This window comes from Rhinolophus sinicus, chromosome 8, assembly GCF_057876585.1.
Source record: "Rhinolophus sinicus isolate RSI-liver-muscle chromosome 8, RSI-T2T, whole genome shotgun sequence".
Lineage (NCBI taxonomy): Eukaryota > Metazoa > Chordata > Mammalia > Chiroptera > Rhinolophidae > Rhinolophus > Rhinolophus sinicus.
The window spans coordinates 1053391-1074182 of NC_142508.1; the positions used below are offsets into that span (position 1 = coordinate 1053391).

The 20792-nt window shown below is 43.0% G+C and overlaps 1 protein-coding gene across 8 annotated transcripts in view; it reads left to right on the plus strand.

Annotated features, from left to right (window-relative positions):
* LMBR1 (limb development membrane protein 1) overlaps positions 1-20792 on the plus strand; it is a 116737-nt gene that overhangs the window by 45194 nt on the left and 50751 nt on the right. For all 8 annotated transcript variants that reach the window (XM_074315038.2, XM_074315035.2, XM_074315034.2 and 5 more), the window contains 4 exons: positions 9769-9895; positions 10350-10418; positions 11263-11327; positions 14437-14509. In XM_074315038.2, coding sequence (XP_074171139.1) covers positions 9769-9895; positions 10350-10418; positions 11263-11327; positions 14437-14509 — 334 coding nt within the window. The remainder of the gene's footprint in view (positions 1-9768; positions 9896-10349; positions 10419-11262; positions 11328-14436; positions 14510-20792) is intronic.

Consider the following 20792-nt stretch of genomic DNA (forward strand, 5'->3'; position numbering starts at 1 on the left):
TTACAGCAGCCAAAAGATGGAAACAACCCACTATCCATCAGCGTATTACAAATAAACAAAGTACGGTGTGCACATTCAGTGGAATATTGTTTAGCCTTTAAAAGGAAGGGAATTACGACACATGCTACACATGGATGAAAAAGCTACTAACAGCGTCTCCAGAGAGTGTCAACATGCCCTGCTCCGCTCCCAAAGTAATCATTAGGGTATGGACAGGAGGCTTTGGGTCCCAAGTCAAAGAAAACAGCTTCACAGAAAGCTTGCTTAGGCTCTACAGGGAACTGTTTTTAATATTAATATTTTCTGCAGCCTATTTTATACTGTACACTTATGTAATGTAGTCTATGCAAGATAGAAAAAGCAAACCCCTAAGATGTATTACGCTAAGTGAAAGAAGTCAGGCCCAGTAAGACCAGTACTACTGTGTATGATTCCGTTATATGAGGTGCTTAGCGTCATCAGCTTCGTAGAGTCGGAAATAGAATGGTTGTGGGGCTGGGTGAGGTGGGGCCAAGGGGAGTTAGTGTTTGACGGGTGCAGGGTTTCAGTTTAGGAAGACAGAGAGTTCTGGAGATGGATGGGGTGATGTCTGCACAGCGATGAATGTGCTTAATGCCACTGAACTGTGCACTTAAAATGGTTATGGGGGTAAATTTTGTTCTGTGTACTTTACCGTAATAAAAAAGTACATACACGATGATCACATTGGTGGTCCCCTTTGGGCAGCGTGGTGTGCAGGAGGTTGGTGCGGCTGGGAGGGCCACGGGGGAGCCGCACTGGCCCTGGGCATGTTGCTTTTTGGGTGATACAACCACAGGTATCACAGCCGTACACAGCCAAACAGTGGACTTTCATTATTTAAAAACAGAAAGAAAAAAGGTGACTTATTTCTTGGTGATGGGCTCACATGAGCAAACAGGCTGATAGGTAAAAGCAAAATGCCATTTATTGGTTTTCAGTAGGAAACGCTGACTGAAATACTCATGCACTACGAATGCACACCTGGCCAGCAAAGCAGCCGCTACTGAGAGCCGGAGGGGACGAGGAAGTTAGGGAGAGGGGCGCCCGACACAGCGGGTGAGAGCAGACAGCCCCCAGCTCTGCGCGCATGTTTCCTGTGTTGTTCCCTGTCGTAAGGACAGCTCTTCTGGGCTGTTCTGGGATTCCTAGTGCCCTCTGTGCCACATAAGCAATACGACACCGGTGTCTGCATTAGCATGTTACACTGCTTTATATTCTGTCCAACACCTTAATATCTGGGACATTCTGCTGTTGTAATGAATGAATAATAACCCTAGCGATGTCCCTTTGTTGTGTCTCTACTGGAGCTTGTGCCTGGGTGTTCATGAAACGCACAGTAAGGCTGTGCTGTGATGTCCTACTATGTGAAGTGTCTTATAGGATGAAGCGCTTGCCCTCAGCACCATCTAGCTGTTGTGGAAAATGAATGTGCTAGTAAAAGGAGCTCTTACGTGTTTTGCTTTGATTTCTTTACTAAAATTATAGGTTTGCCTTAAGTATGTTTTCAGCTTCCTCCCCACCTCCCTATTTCCACATTGGTTTGTCTTTGTGTCTTATGTCTGTCATGCTGGGAGAGGAAAGCAAAGCTGCGGGAACTGACAGGCCCAGACTTAAAGTGAGTTCTGGCAGCCACTGAACAGTGCGACCACAGCAGATTGTTTAACCTTTTCGGTGTGAGCTTCCTTATTTATAATAAAATGTACCTTTCCATTGATTGTGAAGATTCAGTGAGCACATCTAAAGCCACTAGTGGGAGCTCTCCAAATGTCAGCTCCCATCTCCTCTTTGTTCTGAAGTTAGAACAGAATTAGGGGGACAGACCCTCACTGGCTAGCCGGGAAGTGATGGGATGCAGTATACTGAGCAAGAATTCCTTCCGAATTCAAATTTTTGTTTAAAATGTTTGCTCTAAAGTCCCAACAGTCTTTTTATAGTTCAGTTCTTTCATTTACATGCTGGAAACTTGCTGTATTAATGTATTTACTTGCAATCTGGAGGACTTTTGTTTGGTTAATGTCGGAGACATTCAGCCCATGAATGTGAACACAGTGATATCGTGAATACAGTGGTTCAATGAACGAGCTATGTTAGTGTTTTCATTTTAACTCATCCTAAAATACTTTTTGTCAAAGTTTATGAACTTGAGCATCTTGTAGGTTTAGTTTTTCTGTCTCGTATGGACTACATTAAATAAGTGTATAGTATAAAATAGGCTGCAGAAAATATTAATATTAAAAACAGTTCCCTGTAGAGCCTAAGAAAGCTTTCTGTGAAGCTGTTTTCTTTGACTTGGGACCCAAAGCCTCCTGTCCGTACCCTAATGATTACTTTGGGAGCGGAGCAGGGCATGTTGACACTCTCTGGAGATGCTTGTTGGTAGCTTTTTCATGGTTTAAAATAATGAATACCTGCCTTTATTTTCTGTTCTTTCTTAGTGCTTCTATCGATCTTACCCAGATGACTGCATGTATGTTTGGTGTGGTCTTGATGTCATGCTGAGCAAACCTTATCTTAATGTTACCAGGAGACCCTTTTTGTTAAATGAAAACAATGGCTTGATATTTATTTTAAATGTTCTGTGAATGTAGAAAATTTTCCCAGGCTTTCCTGATGGGTGGAGACATAGCATATAAAGTGGTGTTTACATACCTTCCAAGAGGTCAAGATATCCAGGCAAAATCTTGTTTAAATGTTCATCACCATAGAAACATATCAGCTTATTGTTAGAGGTTTTGTAAGTACATTGTAATTTTCACTTTATTGATGTTCAGTACAGAGCAATTAAATGAGTGATTGACCAGCCAAAAAATTTCAAGAAGCAATTATATCATAATTATTTTAGTGTTTTAACTTTACTCATTCAGTACTTACTTAAATCTAAAAAGAAATTTATGAGTTTACATGTATTTAAGTCTTCACTAGCCTATTTAGTCTAATACAAACTGTTATAAGGTTGAGGTAGTTGTGATTTCTGAAATAACACTGGTCTGAAACAAGTGTAATTAATTACACAGCTTGCTTTTCTTAAGAACTGTATGGCATCTCATTGGCAGAAAGTACTTTGTTTCCTTGGTGTTTTTACTAATACACTGAGTGCTTATTCCACTATGATTTTAATAAAAGTAATGGAGTTTCATTATAGTAACTTGGATTTATGGTTTTTTGGGAGGGGTTAGGATAAATATTCATACTGGGGACCAAAATGTTAGGAAGTTGGTGAAATCCTAGTGGTATGTGACAGTTGAAGCCCTCACACTTCCGTGAAGGAAGTGCAGCTGTTGAAAATAAGCAGCAATTCTCTCCGTCCTCTGAGCTTCTCTTCAGGAGACGCATCTGTCTTTATACGATGAGCAGTGGACGCCGCCTTCCTGCAAACAGTGTTGGCCACTCTGTCGTTTGCAGGGTATTTCAGTGCGTTACTCTGACATCTGGCGCATCGTTGAGCTCAGCGTATGTGAGAATGGAGTTGATAGGACCTTCCCCTGGGGCATCCCCCTCCTGATTCTGACTCTTAATGGAAAAATGAGCAGTAGGCATATTTTTTTTGCTTATATGCCGTCCTGCTGGTGATTAATGGTGGTGATAAAAGCTCTCACAATGCTTTTCATTACTTTGCAGACAGAATCACATACAGAAGTTTAAAAATCTCACACATTACATGCCACAAAGCCCATATTCGTTAGGCTTTGTAATACTTTTTATGATCTCAAGAAAGGTACTGGTAAGTTTATATTTTTGGTATTTGTATGAGCTAGTTGCTCCTGAATTAACAAGGGAAGTTTCTGATTATTTATAGGCCCATCACTCCTTTTCTCTTTATCCTAAAGTTGCCCAAGGTAAGAAATCTGCACATTGCATTTAATGAACAAATGTGTTATGTTTTTCTATTAGTTTAGCTAAAGTTCACACATGTGACACTTAATGGATTTCAAGTTGGGCTGAATTTGTCCCATTTAACCACAAAAAGAGAATGAAATTCACAAAAGGAAAATGTAAGTGTCCTAGCCGCCTAGTGGATTAAGTCAGAATAACAATTATGTCTTACTACATCAGTCACCTTCAATATTTCATAAACGTATAATCATTTTCAGGGATTTGGATGGCTCGCTCTGTGGCAGCCTTTTCTGTAAATGTAACGTTGCTAATTTACTCTTTTTATTTAGATCAGTAGCTGAAAATAGATTTCTGTTTGTGAGTTATTTACTAGCTTTCAAAAGAAATATTAATCCATTTGAAGTAAATTTTTGAACAGTTTATATGATTTGACTACAGAGACTTTCAAATCATGAAAAAATGTTAAATGTTTCCTATTTGATGGCTTAAACATGTGAATATACATTTTAGACACTTTTTTCTTGATATTAATCATATATCTGTAATAGAAAAAGTGTACTCTTCGAATTGTATAGCCTGTTCCTTTTTAGAAAAACTGCTCACATGTAATTTTTTAACACATACAAGATTTTTTGGGGGGACTTAGTTTGTAAGTACATGTGGACAAATATGTGGCTATTTAACCCTAGTAACACGTTCAGTCAGATAGGGTCATACCTAGGTTGTATTTGAAATACTGCCTATTTTTCTCAGTGAGAGAATATACTTTTTCTCAGTATAAACAGAAGGGGTGAGTTGTTGAACTTAATAGTAGATTTCCTTTTTTCGACATAAATGCTACTTACAACACTAAATAGAGCCATAGCTTGTTAAATGAGGAGGTTATTTTAGCCAAGCTGTTTTTTTTGAAGAATTTTATGTCGAGGTTAAATGTAGAAAATGCCCAGAAAGTACTTGAGAATACAGAGAGTTCTTATATCAGATCCTGTTAGGAGCAGGCTGTTCCCATTGTGCTCTGACCAGTATGGGAACCATTAAGCATGTGTGGCCTGTACATTTAAAATAATTAAAGTGAGAGAAAATGAAAAGCCAGTTCTCTGTCACAGTGGCCACATTGAAGGGCTCAGTAGACACATGTTGCTAGTGGCTGTCACCTCGGCTTAGCTCAGTAGAGGACCTTTTCGTCCTCACAGGAAGGTCTTGGACAGCGCTGTTCTGTGTTCGTAAGTCATAACTAACTTGGTTTCTTTGATCTGCAGTTGTTTTTTATTGTCCACACAGCAGAAGAAAGAGCAAGGAAGGCCCTGTTCTGTGGATACACTTATGTAGCACGTCCGCTGGTTAGAGAGGGCACTCACGAGAGCACTTTCATTACCTGTTGTCACATCAGTGCATCTGTCCCCAGTTTTAGGCTGCACCCATTGGCGAGTTATAACTGAGAGTGGCTTGGCCAGATCTGCGTTTTGGAAGGATCCCATTCACGCCACACTGTAGGCGACAGTTCGGAGAGAGACACGAGTGTGGGGCAGGACACCGGCGAGGAGGTTAGGGAGTTGTCCCGGCGGGAAGGACACGCGGCAGTGGGAGAAGAGGTGGATGCACCTAGCTGCATTTACGCTGGCTGGACCAGGGCCAGGGTGTGTGTGTGGGGGCGGTGCAGCAGCAGAGGAGGGGACAGTGGGACACTGAGGGAGAAACAGGTTTCAGGATTCAATCGTGGCTTGACGTCAGAGTTAAGTGGAAGGTGCCTCTGAGTTACCTAAGGGGGGTGGAAGTGGGGGCGTATGGTCTTGGCCTCAGTGGGAAGATTTGGACTAAAGGTAAAAACTTTAGACTCCTTGGCCACATGAGGAGGCAAGGTCACCTCGGGGAAGGACCGCAAACTGTTGGGTGAGCCGTCTTCCCCAGAACAGACAGAGGTGCCATCAGGCTGGCAAGCCCCTGGGGAACTGTGATGCTGAGGTTTGAGAAGCACCCACACAGCTGTGAGGCTGGGCTCTCAGACTGAGCGGTGGGAGAAAAGGGGGCCGACAGGTGTTCGTTTGGAGAAGGAGAGACATGAGGACGGGGACCGAGACGAAGGATTCGGCAAGGAGGCCGGGGACCGTGTCAGCCATGCCTCACTGAGCGAGAGGCCAGTCAGCTGCGGAGCAAGAGGAGATGTGCTGGGGACTCAAGGAGAACGTAAGACACTTTCAAACTCAGAGCAGGAGTTGTCATTGGGCTGGAGATCGGTGTAAAGGTGGCCAGGCAACGCTGAAGACCCACTTCGGAACGTAACAGCACAAATTCTCGTGGTTTTGTACATTTCTCTCCCAGGGCTGAGAATTCAAGGAGTGAGCTGCCAGTGGAATCCAGCTGGCCTGGGGAAGCCGAAGGGACCAGGAACCCTGGACTATATCGCTACTGGATTCTCTGTCAACTCCCGGAGGGTATAGGCCAGCAAGACAAGGCTGATGGAGGGGCAGGGGGATCGAGGAAGTGGAGGTTCTAATGGTGAGGACGCAGCTCACAGAGAGGACTGGAAGTGTCAGAGAAAGTGGGAAATGGGGCCGAGGGAGGGGCGTGGTAGTGGAGCCTGCGGGGGTGGCTGTAGCAGATAGAATGGAGTTCAGCTTCTTATGAGCTTGTGTGTTACTCATGCTGACAGGATGTGACAAGAAGTACTTGTCAGCCAGCTGCACGTATCGTTAAGAAAGACAGGATTGTTCGTCACAAGTCTGTAGGCGGTAGGTGACAGATAGGAAGAGGGTATACACTGGCATTAGAAGGGGGTATAAATTTCATTCAGAAGCACAAGTGGTACAGGAACTCCCAAGCCTTGGAAAGTTCAAAGACAGAGGTGATGATTTGAGTCATTAAGTTAACCTTGTGCGGAGCTGTCTAAACACCACTGTGCTAAGCGAGCCATATATTAACTCACTTGGTCCTCACAATAACCCCACGAGGTAGGGCGTTAGTAACAAACCCATTTTACAAAGGATTCCTCCTTTGGAAACCGAGGCACAACGAGGAGTAGTCGTTTGCCCAAGGTTATACAGTCGGTCAGCGATGGAACCGAATTTGAACCAGTCTGCTGCTGGAGTTGGGGTGTTAACTAGCTCACTACGCAGTCTGTCTTGTAAACTGAACTTGGATATTTTAAAAAAGCTATTCTTGTGGGTGTCAATCTGCTGGAAATTGATTCTTTTAAGAAAAAAATTGAAAAACAAAAGTAACATTAATTGGTTTTCATATTGCTTAAGTCATGCACATCCACTCTAGGAAATTCGGAAAACACGGAGAAGCACAAAGTACACAAGAAGCAAAGTTCCTCATAGCCGGAGTCCTAGCGATGGGATAGGCCCTCCTGGCTGGCCTGCAGGGCTGGCTGTCACCATAACACCTCTTCCTGCTTCCGCGCAGGGCAGGGCGAGCTGCAGCCAAACCATCGTCGGCTGTCTCACTCCCCTTCACAGCTCTGCCCAGACACGTGTCAGTTGGTGGGTCACCGGGGACCCTTCCTTTTCCTGCCTGCCTGAGAATGTTCACTGTCAGATCCTGGAGGTCTTTCCATAGCCGCCATCCCAGCCTGTGGGGGCCCCTGTTTGTTCTTCTCCAGGAAGCCATGTTAGCTTCCCACCCGGGTGCCCCGAGCTGCCCAGAGCTGCAGAGGCGCAGAGATTTCATGGGGCGTGCTGCAAGCTGAAAGGTGAGTCGGCCGTCTGTGCGGACGCTGGGTGTAGCTATGGCTCCTCAGTCGGGGACGAAGGACTTCCCTGCTCCCAGCTTCCTGCAGCGGTCAGCGCCATGGATGGTGTGGCCCAGATGGAGGCTGCTCCCGTAGTGGGCTCCCGGCTGAGCTTCGGGCACTCACATTATTTAAAATCGGTGGCAAGCAAACCCGCCTGACCTTGCTCTGGAGGGGACATTATCTTTCTCGTGTGAGACGGTGAATACATAGACCTGCTTCTGCTTCCGAGAGACACAGTCTCTGTCTCCCAAGGCTGTTTGCTATACACGCATCCTTGAAAAGACCATTCCTGCGTCTGCTGTGAACTGCGCAGAAATGGGAGAGGCCCATCCATCGTCTCCCAACACAGAAACATACTTGAAGAAAAACAAACTTAACTGCTATGAAACATTTCTTAATATCAGAGGAAGTGAGTAACTCTTACAGAGATTGAGCCCTTACCATTTACCATCATCATCATCATCATCATAACACTTATGGTTACGTTGTTGTAACAGTTTAATACAGTAATTATAACGTACTATTAAAACACTTGCTTGGGCAGCGGGTCTCAAATAGTTCCAACGAGCACTATTCTTAGCTCATAGATATTAACACTGGTATACTCTTTGGCACGTATCACAACGCTTCAGACATGCGTGTTACGTGTTGTGGGAGCCCTAATATTCCCATGGGCTGGTCAGAGGCAGGCGCGAAATGTGAGCGTATAACACACACACCAGAGTACCTGCTCTTTATCTGTGTTTTTTATAGGCTTTAATAGTTTTATAGGCTTTAATAGTTAATGTGTAATAAAATGATTCTTGCTCAGGAAAAGAAAAATTATTGCTTAGAAAGAGAGAAAGAAAGAAAAAGAAATCAGTGTTAAAAAGTGGTGGTTGTATCTGGGTAGCTTGAGTGGTTGGAAAGTTGTGAAGTCACGTTCGGAGGGTTCTCCCGTGAAATGGGAGTGTGTTGCTTAGTTGTTTGTTTTGTGACTGTTCACATTTCATCTCACTGGAGTAGTCACTACTGCTAGATGTAAACTACGAGTCTCATCTGCTCTGGTTCAGCGGCCTCCTCCCTGTGGGCGCAGGAGTGCCAGCTCTCACTTGGGCAGGGCAGCCCCATGGTGGTGGTGCTGGGTCACTTGGACCCATGCGAAAACCTGCTCACCCCTGGGTTAGGACGCACCTGCCCTCTCCACTGAATTTGAGGAACTGGAGTGCCATGATTTAAGTTCCTATTAATCATGCCTGGAGTGCAGCCTATTCCTGTAACCTGGAAATTGGAAAATGATATTTAGGGCAAAACTAAAATAAGTGTATGTTTAGGAGCTTTGTTTATAGCTGGTATCTCTCAACTATTCTTAACGCAGAAGGAAAGATTGCCGGGTTTGTTGCTAAACATGGAAGTATTGATCATTTTGCTTGCTGTGTTAGGTGTTGTAGATTAGTGCATTACCATATCAGTATGAATTTTTAAGTTTAGGTACAGATTCAATCATTTGGTGACTTCAGGAATGTAAGGAAGGTTCTTTGTTTTTGTTTTTGCCTTGGCCTCTAGTTTGGCCCTGAGGTCAGAACCTGCTTTATATTTATAGCAAACTGTGCATAAGGATTCTTTGTTATCTTCCAGCCTCGTGCATTAATGAGAATTCTGTCTAATGTGGAGAGGAGTGAGATGGTTTATCTACTGTCCTCTTGGTTTCTCAGGTGGGATTAGCATGAGGAGTTCTCCGGCCGCGCACTAGAGGGCGCTGGAGGCTGGGCGTCGCGGAGGACGCCTGTGCCCGCGGGCCGACTGGGGCTTCTGTGCCTTCAAGTTCAGCGGGCACTAACCCGTTTGGCTGTCCCAGTTAGCCTTACATTCCTTTGATTAGAATCACAGATAAAAAAATTGTTAATCTACGTTCATGGTGGAAAGTGTTAGGAAAGTAATTAATTGTTTGAAATAGTTCTGCAAAATGTTTTTATGAAGCATTTTTTGGGTGGTTTCTTCAAAGCTTGATGGTATTTTACGTCATTTTGAATGTGTCAGTCTACACATTACAAACTGTAAGCCTTTAGTGCTTTTTTGTCCAGCTAATAAACATAAATTTCCTCTCCTTCCAAAGAATTTTTATGCTTTCACATAGACAGAAACCTAATTGTTCATGAGATGAAATAAAATATTAAAATTATGTCTATTATATTTTTCAGGGAATCCGAGCCCGGATTTTAGAGACCCTGGTCATGCTTATCCTTCTCGCATTACTGATTTTTGGGATCGTGTGGGTGGCCTCCGCACTCATCGACAATGACGCTGCGAGCATGGAGTCCTTGTACGGTAGGCATGGCCCTGCCCAGACCAGCTTCTCTGGTGGGGGCCGCACTCGCCAGTCCCTTTGTAAAGCATTTCAGGAATTCTTTGTATAGTTAACCCTTGTTGTTAATTTACAGACTGAAGTTTTCAGACATGTTTAAGAAAAGAAATGAATACTCATGTGTTTCCTATATGCAGAACTTGTAAGCAGCTTTTCAGATTTTTTTTTTTTTTGGTTAGTTGGTTTCTGTTCTTAAAATTCCATGGAGGCTTTTTTCCTCCCTCCAAACAGGTTTTGCAAGGGGGTTATTTCCTGTTCTTCTATTTTAGATCTTTTTATTGTACAATTTAGAAATTATATGGTTTTAGTAGACTCAAACAGGCAATTACAATGTTTACTATACATTAATTTATAGTCACCCCATATCTTAATGTACAGTATTTTGGACTTACTAAAATATATTTACATTTTTTATAGATCTCTGGGAGTTCTACCTACCCTATTTATATTCCTGTATCTCACTGATGGGATGTTTGTTACTTCTCTGTAAGTATTTTTCTGACTTAATATGATAGGGAAGTAGAATTATTCTGTGTTCTAGAAAATCATGGGAAATTTTCCTGATGAGATTCCGTAACAACTTGGAGATTTTTTTTTTTAAAGTTGGCTCTTAACTTTTTTTATGTTCAAGATAAATTTTGATAAACTGAAGTCTTGAAATAATGAGACATTGTGTTGTTCTCTAAGGAAAGTGTCTTCCACAGGGTTGGGGGCAGGCTGGGGAGGGGGAGATTCATGCACGAGCACACACACATGCACACTCTCACACATACATGCACACATGTGCACACACGCACACACACGTGCACACACTGCCATTGCGACACTACTTTCTACTTTTGAAAGGTGATGGTAGAATTGTGTATGGTGAATTTGTGGTCTTTATTTCAGAGTTTGTTTAGTTTTACTTAAGACATTACAACATATCTCAGGGATATTATAAGCAGATAAATGTAGTTAAAAGGATTTAAGATTATAGTTGTCACTTTTAGATATTCTTGTCTGGTTCTCACTTCCATTAGTACTTGAAATTTAATCTGTTCTTTCGTTGGTTTTCTTTAATTGCTTTTAAGTGAAAATACTTACTATTCAACTGCTAGAGTCTTGCGTGCTCTAAGCCTCTCTAGTCGTCACCGTCTCTCCTTAAGTACAGGAAGACACCCCCTTTAGCTCCTCATCAGAGATGCTGCTGAGCCCTCCGACCAAACTCAGAATCTAAGTCAAGACAAGAACTTTCTCAAAGCAGTAGTGTTTGAGCTGCTTTATTTTCTGGACTGGTGGTTTATCTGCTGAGTCTGAAGTGAGCTTTCTGTCTGTGATCCCCCTGCAGTGTGCACCCCAGTCGGCCTTTCGCGCATGTTCACGGTCATGGGTCAGCTGCTGGTGAAGCCCACGGTAAGTAAGTCACAGCAAACCACTCGGTTTGTCAAGGAAGGTATTGCACTTGCACACCCTTTACGTTGTGAACTGGCAAAGTTATGGTTCTGAAAATTTGGCTGCATATTACATCTTGATTAATTAAATTGTACTTTTTCCCTTAGTCTCAGAAATTCTATATATTCATTTTTAAGTGATTTTCAATTGGTAGTAATTCTAATGATTTGTCCCTAAGTTTCTTGGCCTCTAGCTAGTTTGTCAAATATTTAATAATGCGAAAATAATTCTTAGCTTCATGCAGGGAATTTGTCACTGAAATTACTCTCATGGCCCCTCATTGCCCAAAACTCTAAACCACTTGTGTGTCCCGGGGCCTTTCCCAACCTTCCCACTGAATTGCCCGACAGGTACACCCTCCACACCCCCCAGCTGCCCCCACAGAGTCCTGTTCGAGGCTGCAGCTGACTTGCTGGCTTGGAGTGGGCAGTGCAATCTCCCCAAGCACGTCTGAGGGGTTCTCCCGCCAGCGTTCCTTCCCTGCCAGCCGCCGGGCAGCCCCCTTACGTCTGGCTCTGGTGTCCGTGCACTTAACTACCGTCTCTGCACCTTCCCTCACTTCTTCTTTGTGACGAGAGGATTAAGGTCCTTCCTCTGCAATCTCGTATTCCCCTTTGTCTGTGTCTTACTAGTTGCCCTTAGTAAATGATGATGGTTATATGTTTGTTTTCCTAGCAGGGTGATTCACTAAGGGAGAAGAGTGAGGAGATACCATAATCGATTTTTTTTAAGCAAATGCTTGCTTAATTATGAAAGTTTTTTTGTAAATGACCAAATCTTGTCATATCTTCTTTTAAGTAAATTGGACTTTTTTATTGCTACCTAAATATACACACACTCAGATACGATACCCATGCTATTAAATCTTGAAATTCACTGCCCTCTTCAACAGGTTTTGTGACACTGCCTTCATTTTGTTTCTTCCTAATTCTCTGTTTGGGTGTTTTTGGCTCTTTTTTTCATTTTCATTTCCTGCCCCCTAAAATAGAGGGAGATGTTTAAAGTCCTGTCCTGGGTTTGCAGTGCTCTTCTCTGTTCTCCTGACCCCCCTGCCACTTACTTCACTCCTAACGCCTAATCCTATGAGAACAAACTTCAGTCCAGGGTAGGTGCTGGAACTGAATACCCCACAGAGCCGAAAACTCAACGTACATGAAACCAAACTACTTCTTCAGCTCCCCTCCCCAGACTTGTCTGTTATTAACAGTCTCCTCAAAACTTTCATTATCTTTGCCTGTTTTCATCTTCCTCACATCCAATAATAATGGTTACTTACTGAGTAACTGAGTGTGTGCTATGCGCTTGCAATAATTACTTTATTACACACGTAATTTCATGGATCTTGATGACAAACTGTAAGTGAGGTGGTGGTGTCCCCATGCTTGTGGCCGAGGCAGCTGCATGTCAGGGAGGTCGCGTCTCTTCTTCAGGCCCACAGGTGTGGGAGGTGGCTGGGGGTGGCTTCCGAGCCTGCGTTCTGGCCCAGCGCTCGCTCCGTCCTGCCTGGACACTAGAATATAAGCCATTTAAGGTCAAGGACTATGTCTGACTGTATTGAGGTCCCCATGGGGATGATAACAGTGTGTTTTCATAGGCTTGTTGTAGAATCAAGGGGACGATGCTCAGAAACACTCGACACAAATATGCCATTCATGTGTGACTCACACAGCACAGACCGGTGGCGGGAAGCCGTTATCGGACAGTAAGAGGAAATCCTTTTGTGTGTTAGACTGTAAGGAAAGTAAAAACAGTGGAAAGTAGCGAGAACACCCAAGGGAAAGAAACGTGGTGTGGTGGTCCATAAAGATGCAGTCCCCGTCTTCCTCAGGTGCGGGCTGTCCTGGGTGACTCAGCCCTGGGTTACTGCCTCCTGGCTATTCAGTGCGCCCTCTCTTCTCCACTCTGGCCTCGCTGGCCGCCTGCCGAATGGGTCTCCCCAGCCCTCCTTGCTCACACGATGGTATCTTTTGTAACTATTTATGTTTTGTTAATATTTATTCTTAGGTTATTTGATTTTGTTATTAGCTCTAGGCCATAGGAGACTATCAATGTTTACTGAAATACTGGGAATTATTGGATTGTTTTAAATAAGTTTTGTATAAATTTTGCAAATTTGGTACCTGATAGGGATTGCATGATTTGAGAGTCCTTTTCCTGAAAATACCTCATCAGGCAGCTGAAAGAATATACACGTATAGGGTTTCCATCTTTTTGTTTTGTCCATCAGCTCCTCACAGTTTACTGCTGTGCTGGGAGTAAGTGGTTTGGGTTTCAGTGACAGAGGACATTGATATCAGCTCTTCTTCCTTTCAGGTTTTCCCGGAGCTGGGAACAAGCTTAGGATTGTCTCAAGAAGGAAAGCTGTGTTAACAAAGCTAGAATTCAACAGTTTTAGGTTTTATCAGTTTCAAAGACAGTGCAGATAATGTCCCATATAATTGCTTATTGATTAGTGGTTTTTGGGTTGTTGCTTTTTACTCGTGTTATGTGGTGTGACAGTGAGTTGTAGCTGCGAGAGCTTACTATTTCTCTAGGGTTCTGTCTACAGGATCATTTTGATAATACCAGTGTTTAATATCTGTGGAAAATGTTATAGTCTATAAAGATGATGTAAATGGGAAGTACTGCAGGGTAGTGATTTCTTGTTTGAAACATTATGGAGGTAAATAGAGGTGAGAAACCAGTGTTGGACTGGGTCTCTCTTTCTTCCAGATCTAAAATACTGGCTTGGGCATAATGAAATATTACTGCATTTACCCTTTTGGATGTTTAGAATTTATACATTTGTTTGCCATTGAGAGAGCTGCAGAGTAATTTAATCCTTTAAAGGTTAAAAAAATTCCCATTTAAATATGTAGATTTTGTGATCATCAGCTTTTGATGTACTTAGTTATACCCTAAAATATTTTTACTTCATTTGTCCACAGAGTAGTTTGAGCATTTTTATTTTAACCCCTAGTAGTTTGAGTGGTTGTCTAAATTACAGAGCAAATAGCCTCGATGTTCTCATCAGCACTGGTTTTGCAATGTCACATCATTCATCATTCAATAGTTTGCTCTTTAAATTTAGATTCTTGAAGACCTGGATGAACAAATTTATATTATTACCCTAGAGGAAGAAGCCCTTCAGAGACGACTCATTGGTACGTATATATTACCTATTAAGACCAGAATAAAAAATTATTTAATTCAAAAAAGACAGACAACCTAGAGGAAAAATACAAGCTTCTCAGTAACTGGTGCTGCAGCGCGTGGACCTCCCCAGTGGGGAAGGGTGTGCTGAAGACTAGTGCCGTTTTGATCAAATTCCCATCTTTCCCTGACTGCCTGGCTTAGTTAGCAAGGTCAGTTCCGAGACTCTGGCCATTGCAGGACACCTCTACTGCCAGTCCCACTGTATTGGGAGCATTGTGACTTCAGTTGCTTAGTGACTGTCATATCCCTATTTCATTTCTCTCATGCTGAATCTTTCAGGTAAAAAGCAGTGTGTTTCTTTGACACTGAGGTGTGAAATTGGACTAAGTTGTACTCTGTTGTAATTTGGCAATGCAGTTCATTGTCAGCTGATAACCAAGTGAGCACGTCAGAGACTTTAACATTTTACGTTTCGTTACTGATCAGTTTTGGCTTTAGAGAACTAATGAAAAAAATAGTAATGACACTAGTTTAACAGATGAATGATATTGTTTGGGTAAATTTTCTTTTGATTTTACCTAGGTGATTTTCACCCTGCACGCTTTTCTCTTATAAAGTATTTTTTTAATATTGAAAACCCACCACCAATATCAGATTATTAATAGCTAACTGTATTTCAGAATCATAATGCAAGAGTAGGTCTAAAATGAAGGGTTACTGTAAGTATGAAATACTAAGAAATAGAAAGAAATATACCTACTTTCAGTTACAAATACTGAATTTTAATCATCAATCCAAAAAGTGTTGATAATACTTATAACTTTGTTCTTAGATCAGCGAATTTCAGATTGCATCTGTTCTAGAGAATTCTTGTCAATAATGTTGTATATTTTGATACTGATAACTTTTAGACTGGAATTACATGTATCTTTTATTATTCTAACTTTATTAAAGCTACTTTAAGATTTAAGCCTGTTTAGTTCTAGAATTGTAACTTTAATCAGTACTGTCAGCTTTATAACATTTCATGAAAGTGGTAAATATTATATAAATTTGCCTTATTTAGATAATCGTGCTATTGTGAAATAAAGATGCCAGAGTTGTAAGGAATAGATGCCAGGCTGCCCCCTGCAATGTGGGGTCACGTTTCAGGCGGAGGTGCACACCATTTCTTTCTTACAGACCAGGAGGCCCGGGTCCAGGAAAGTAAAGTGTAGTGCTCCATAAATTATAGAATTTGAAGTAAGTCTAATCAGAACCAAACCAAACCGAAAATATAGCCTTTTCTTACTTTGCTCTGACACAGTAGGAAAAAAGTCCTCCAGAATCTTTCTAGATCCTTTGGCTTCTCAAATCGAAAGTGGTTTGTAGTACTTAAAGAAATTGAATAGGAAATACTTGCCAGAAGGCTGATATTATAAAATGAAGCCAGCCCAGAAATGTCCGTGCGGAGAGGACCAGGGATGGTGCCATAGCTAAGTGTGTGATTTGTTTTCTGCCGTCCTGGTCAGCTGCGCGCTACCCTTGACTGCCTGTTGGCTGGCTGTCCTCAGTCTCACCAGCGACAGTCACCAACAGTCTGTCGCAGGACTTGCCGCAGTTTTGCTGTTTGCTATTGGCTGGCACTGGGACTGTTTCCAGCGGAGAAGAATAGGCTTGTGACATAAGAGGCTCTGTGGCAAAATGGACATCTTACTAACAGAGGAAGACTCGTGAGCTTCAGTACAGTATATTTACCAATGTGGGTGGAGGGAGAAAACCAAGATGGAACAAAACAACATTTGCTGATTGGCTGTTTTATGTAGATCATAGGGAGTTAGTAATAGAAATCATCCCCATGGGTTTTATTTCATCTAGAATTTTGTGAAATGTATTATTTTTTACAAGTGAAGTTTTCATTGTTTTTGCTCTGGGCTATTAAAAAGAATTGCAGATAAAATTACTTTTATCAGAGTAAAAGATTAAAAAAAAAAATACAGATTACAGCAGCAATTTACCCAGAATTTGAGGTGATGTTTTGCTAATGAATGGCACACTGAGTGTGCTGTCTGGGTCCGTGTGGGGACACATGTCACGTGAGACCTGGGGACATCTGCATGGTTTGCTCTGAGCCCAGCTTTCCAGTTATCTGGAAAACATGATACTTAATATCAAGAAGTGCTTTAGTGCAGGAACAGCACTAGTTTCTCTGGGAGATAATTTGACTTGTTGTGGTTATTATATTACTGGAGATGAGCTTTCGTGCCGGTTTTCCACGTCTCAGGCTTGCTTTCGGATGCAGTGTGTGCCGGTGACTCTGTCGTCCTGTTTGCCACTCGATGGTGCTAGAGGTTTTGTTCTTGTTGAAATAGTCTCACTGCATTAAATATGTTAATAAGATAAAGCTGACCCGTGTGCTTCTGTGAGGTGAGCCAGCGTCCTGTTTCCAGACTGCGCCACACTTTCCTCCCTTTTCTGTTTCCTGCGTGTCTTCTTCGGAGCAGCAGGTTTTGTGGAGATGAATTTAGACTCTGAGTCTCAAATCATTGGCTAATTGACTGAAGAAGAGAAGAAGAGTGAGAATCTGTAAGATTTTATCCAGAGCTGAAGCACTTGGAAAAAAGAAATTGCAGAGAAGCCATTGCTTCTGCAGCAGGAGGACCCCAGCTCTCTGCCATCTGGTTGAAACAGCCCCACTGCTGTGCTACTACCTCATCACGGCGGGATAGACACATGTCCCCAGACTCAGCTCCATGTGGCATGACTCCTGCTTCCTCCCGTCCCAGCGCACAGCCTGAGCTCTGCAGGGGTAATAAGTGCATTGGCCCTTCCCCTTTTCTGGTAGTCAGCATAAGGAGCGGCGTATCCAGGGGCCTTGCATCTCAGACTCTGTCCCCCACGTCTATTCATCCCATTTCGGACCTGATTTCCCACTGTCCCTATGGTAGCTCTGAAACTGTCTGCTTGTACCCTTTGGAACAGAGCTGACCCAGCAGCAAAACATTTGTAGCCTCAACCTCACCATCTTGCTTGAAGAAACTTGGCTGTGCCAGCGCCCTTGCTTGTCCCGTTGCCCACCCTCTCAGTTGGTAGCTCCGCCCTCTCCCAGATCCCTCATTTTACTGTTCCCGGAGTTTGGGTAGGTGTCCTATTCTCTTTCACTGTTTTCAAACTCACATCATTGGTCTGTGACCCGAATACGTCCCCCTTTTCCAGTCACTCCTCACGTCGCAAGCTATTCCTCTTCCATCATCGAGGACGTGAGCTCCGTGTTCACCATCATTCTCTCTGGGACAACACCTGTCATGATGGTTGGAGCTGGCAGTGTCCACATGGGTGACCATTCCTGGACTCGGGGACATTCCTTGACCTTTCTCTTTGCACAGCCCCTCCGCCCCTCATTGCCTGGGATCAGAAGCCCGGCGCTGACAGTAGCAGGGACTCACGTTCTGACAGTAGCAGGGACTCACGTTCTGACAGTAGCAGGGACTCACGTTCTGACAGTAGCAGGGACTCACGTTCTTGCATAATCGCAGAACCAGTCATCCCACTCTCCACCTCCCACCCTCAGTTCACTTCCTGTAGGACTCGGGTTCCTACAGTTCTTCAGTATTGAGATGTAATATGCCGTTTATCTATCCTAATAGCTTTGTTACCTTCCCCCGTATTTCTTTTGTCTGCTCGTGTCCTTACACAGTTGGAATTCCTGGGCTGGTACAATCAGTCCTCTCTCACTCTATTGCCCTCGTGCTTGGCCAACCGCCACTCGGCAACAGCCAGCTCTTCACATCGCCACACTCACACGTGTTCACCTGACTGCAAAGCCTGGCCTTTCTTTCACGGTGTGATCAGTATCTTCAATTTACTTTAGATTCTCCTAGATGACTTACATTCTCTTTCCTCAAACCTTCTTCACCATCGTTCTCAGCTGATAACCTTGCTTGCGAGGCTAGAAGCAATCATGAGGAAATGTTCCCAGGCTTTTTCCTTCACTATTGATGGGCAGCCGCCTGCATGCGCTGCCTCTTCTCCTCATGCTGTACCTGGATTGTCCGTGCTTCTGGCCCCAGTCAGCCCTCCCCCAGGGCCCTGCGTTCTGTCCCTTCTCAGTGATTCAAGGGCGCGATCAAGTGATTCCACTACTGTGTCTTCCTTCCATAAGCGGCTTTCCCCACTTGGGTCTCTTCCATCAGCATAGAGATGTGCTGTAATTATTCTCACTGGCACCTCAGGGTGTGGCTTGCTCTTGCTAAGCCATGCCTGCACCCTGCCACTTCTTCCCCCGTTTCCTGCTGTATTTCGTCGGCTGGCACCTGCCACTGTCTGATACCTGCTTTACTTTCTGTGTGTCGTCCGTCTCTCCACACTAGAGCAGGGACACCGAGGGGCAGGCATTCTTGTTCCTTTTCTTCCTTTCTGGGCCCTGATCCTATGGCAGTGGAGACACGGAGTGGGTTGATTGAGTAAATAAATAGATGAAAAACTTGCATGTGGAGGGTTGTCGTTGTGCCACAGAAGTGAAGAAGAAAGAAGTGGAAGGTGGTGGCAGCCTGTGGACAGTGTCCGGGAAAGCCCGAGATGGAGTCCTGGCGACAAACTGGGGTCGAGGGGCGGCAGGGCCGTGCGTGCTGGGGTGTTACTGAGGAAGGAGAAGTAGGGTGATTTTCCCCATTGTTAAGCCATGAGGTTTGAGCAGCAAGATCCATTTCTGCTCCAAGACCCCTGCAGAGCAGCTCAACAGAAAGTCCCATTACATTAATTGTGGTAGAAAATCTTTTGTAATTCCTGCCCAGGATTAGGAGGTACATGTATCATTAGCATGTTTAAATGTTTAAGTAATGCAGCAGCATTAATTGAAATAATTAGCTTTGGGGTGTGTGTGTGTGTGTGTGTGTGTGTGTGTGTGTAGCCTCTGGGTGTACTGGGTAACTTTAGAAAACACCATAATGAATAGGAATTAGTTTTTGTTGTTTAAGTTCAAACCCTTCACAGTTCCTTTAATGTAATTTATTTAAAAATATTGTAGCCTTTGAACTTAATGATTCAATTGAATTTTGTTAGGTGCTATTTTCATCCTCACGATAAAACGTTCGTATATCACTTTTGGTAGCAGTTACTTTCCTGGTTGATTCTAATCTCTTTTTAAAGCCTGTTCTGTCGAAGCTTGTATTCTTTATTCTTAAGAGCACAGAAGATGTACTTGTTTCATTTTTGCTGAAAGTCAGGTTGTAATACTTTTGTATTCTGAAAAATAAAGGATTTTAAAAAACCAACACATCGACCTTTCCATGGAGCTAGTGACCTGTCAGAAGCATTTTGTCACTATCATCCTTGAGTCTTGCTATTTACAACTGAGTCGAGTTTGCCAGGCAGTTTTATGAGGATGCCAAGGTTGAGGGTGGTAGTTGTGCTGCGTTAGAATAACAGCGTACGGGCAGAGGCCTTCCCCATCAGCACTGGCAAGGTGATGTGCTAATTTGGTTATTATCTGATGTCTTTCACCTAACACCCCTAATGATATACGGAGACTTATGTCAGATTTTATCTTATGTCCTGCACCTTATTTCATCTTGGCTCTCTCGAGGTATTCTTCTGTAGTCTAGCAATGGTTATTCTACGAATACAGTTTACTGTTGGTTATATCACTAAAGTGAAACTATCTCATATTTGTCAGACTCTGAGCCACTTTGAGAAAGGTTTGGGCTTCGACGGGCTGAAGGTGATCAAATACCAGCTTTCATCAGGAACGTGCTTAGCAAAGATTACTGACACCAAATTGACCCCTTCTTTGGCAACACTGTGATAGAAGCAAGTATTTGGTAGTATCTCGACTTCCTGAGCTACTGGAAAGAATATTAATTATACTGGTATTACTACTTAAATGGTTTCTTTCTAGTAACATATCAACATTTGGGTCCAAGGCTTTGAAACAGTGAGAGACATCTTGTTACAATTTATTCAGCTTTTTGGGTCATATAATCACTTTTAAGATAATAAGTTGTGGCCCAAACAGATTATTTGTTACAAAATGAAATGATGTGACTGAAGAGATATAAGCTAATACATATATAGTATCAGTGGATGAGGAATACTTTGGCATGAGAAACTATAAAATAATTTTGAGTCAAGTATCATATATTCTCTGACCTTTAGAGAGATTGCGTTATATAAATGATCCAAATCTGTTAGCAGAGGACGACTTGCATATATATACACACAGAGTACTTGTTCAGCTGTAGCCTATTTGGGTGATGGTGTTCCTGAGGGCAGCACACAGAAATACGAAGTTTAAAAAATAACCTAGTTTAAGAT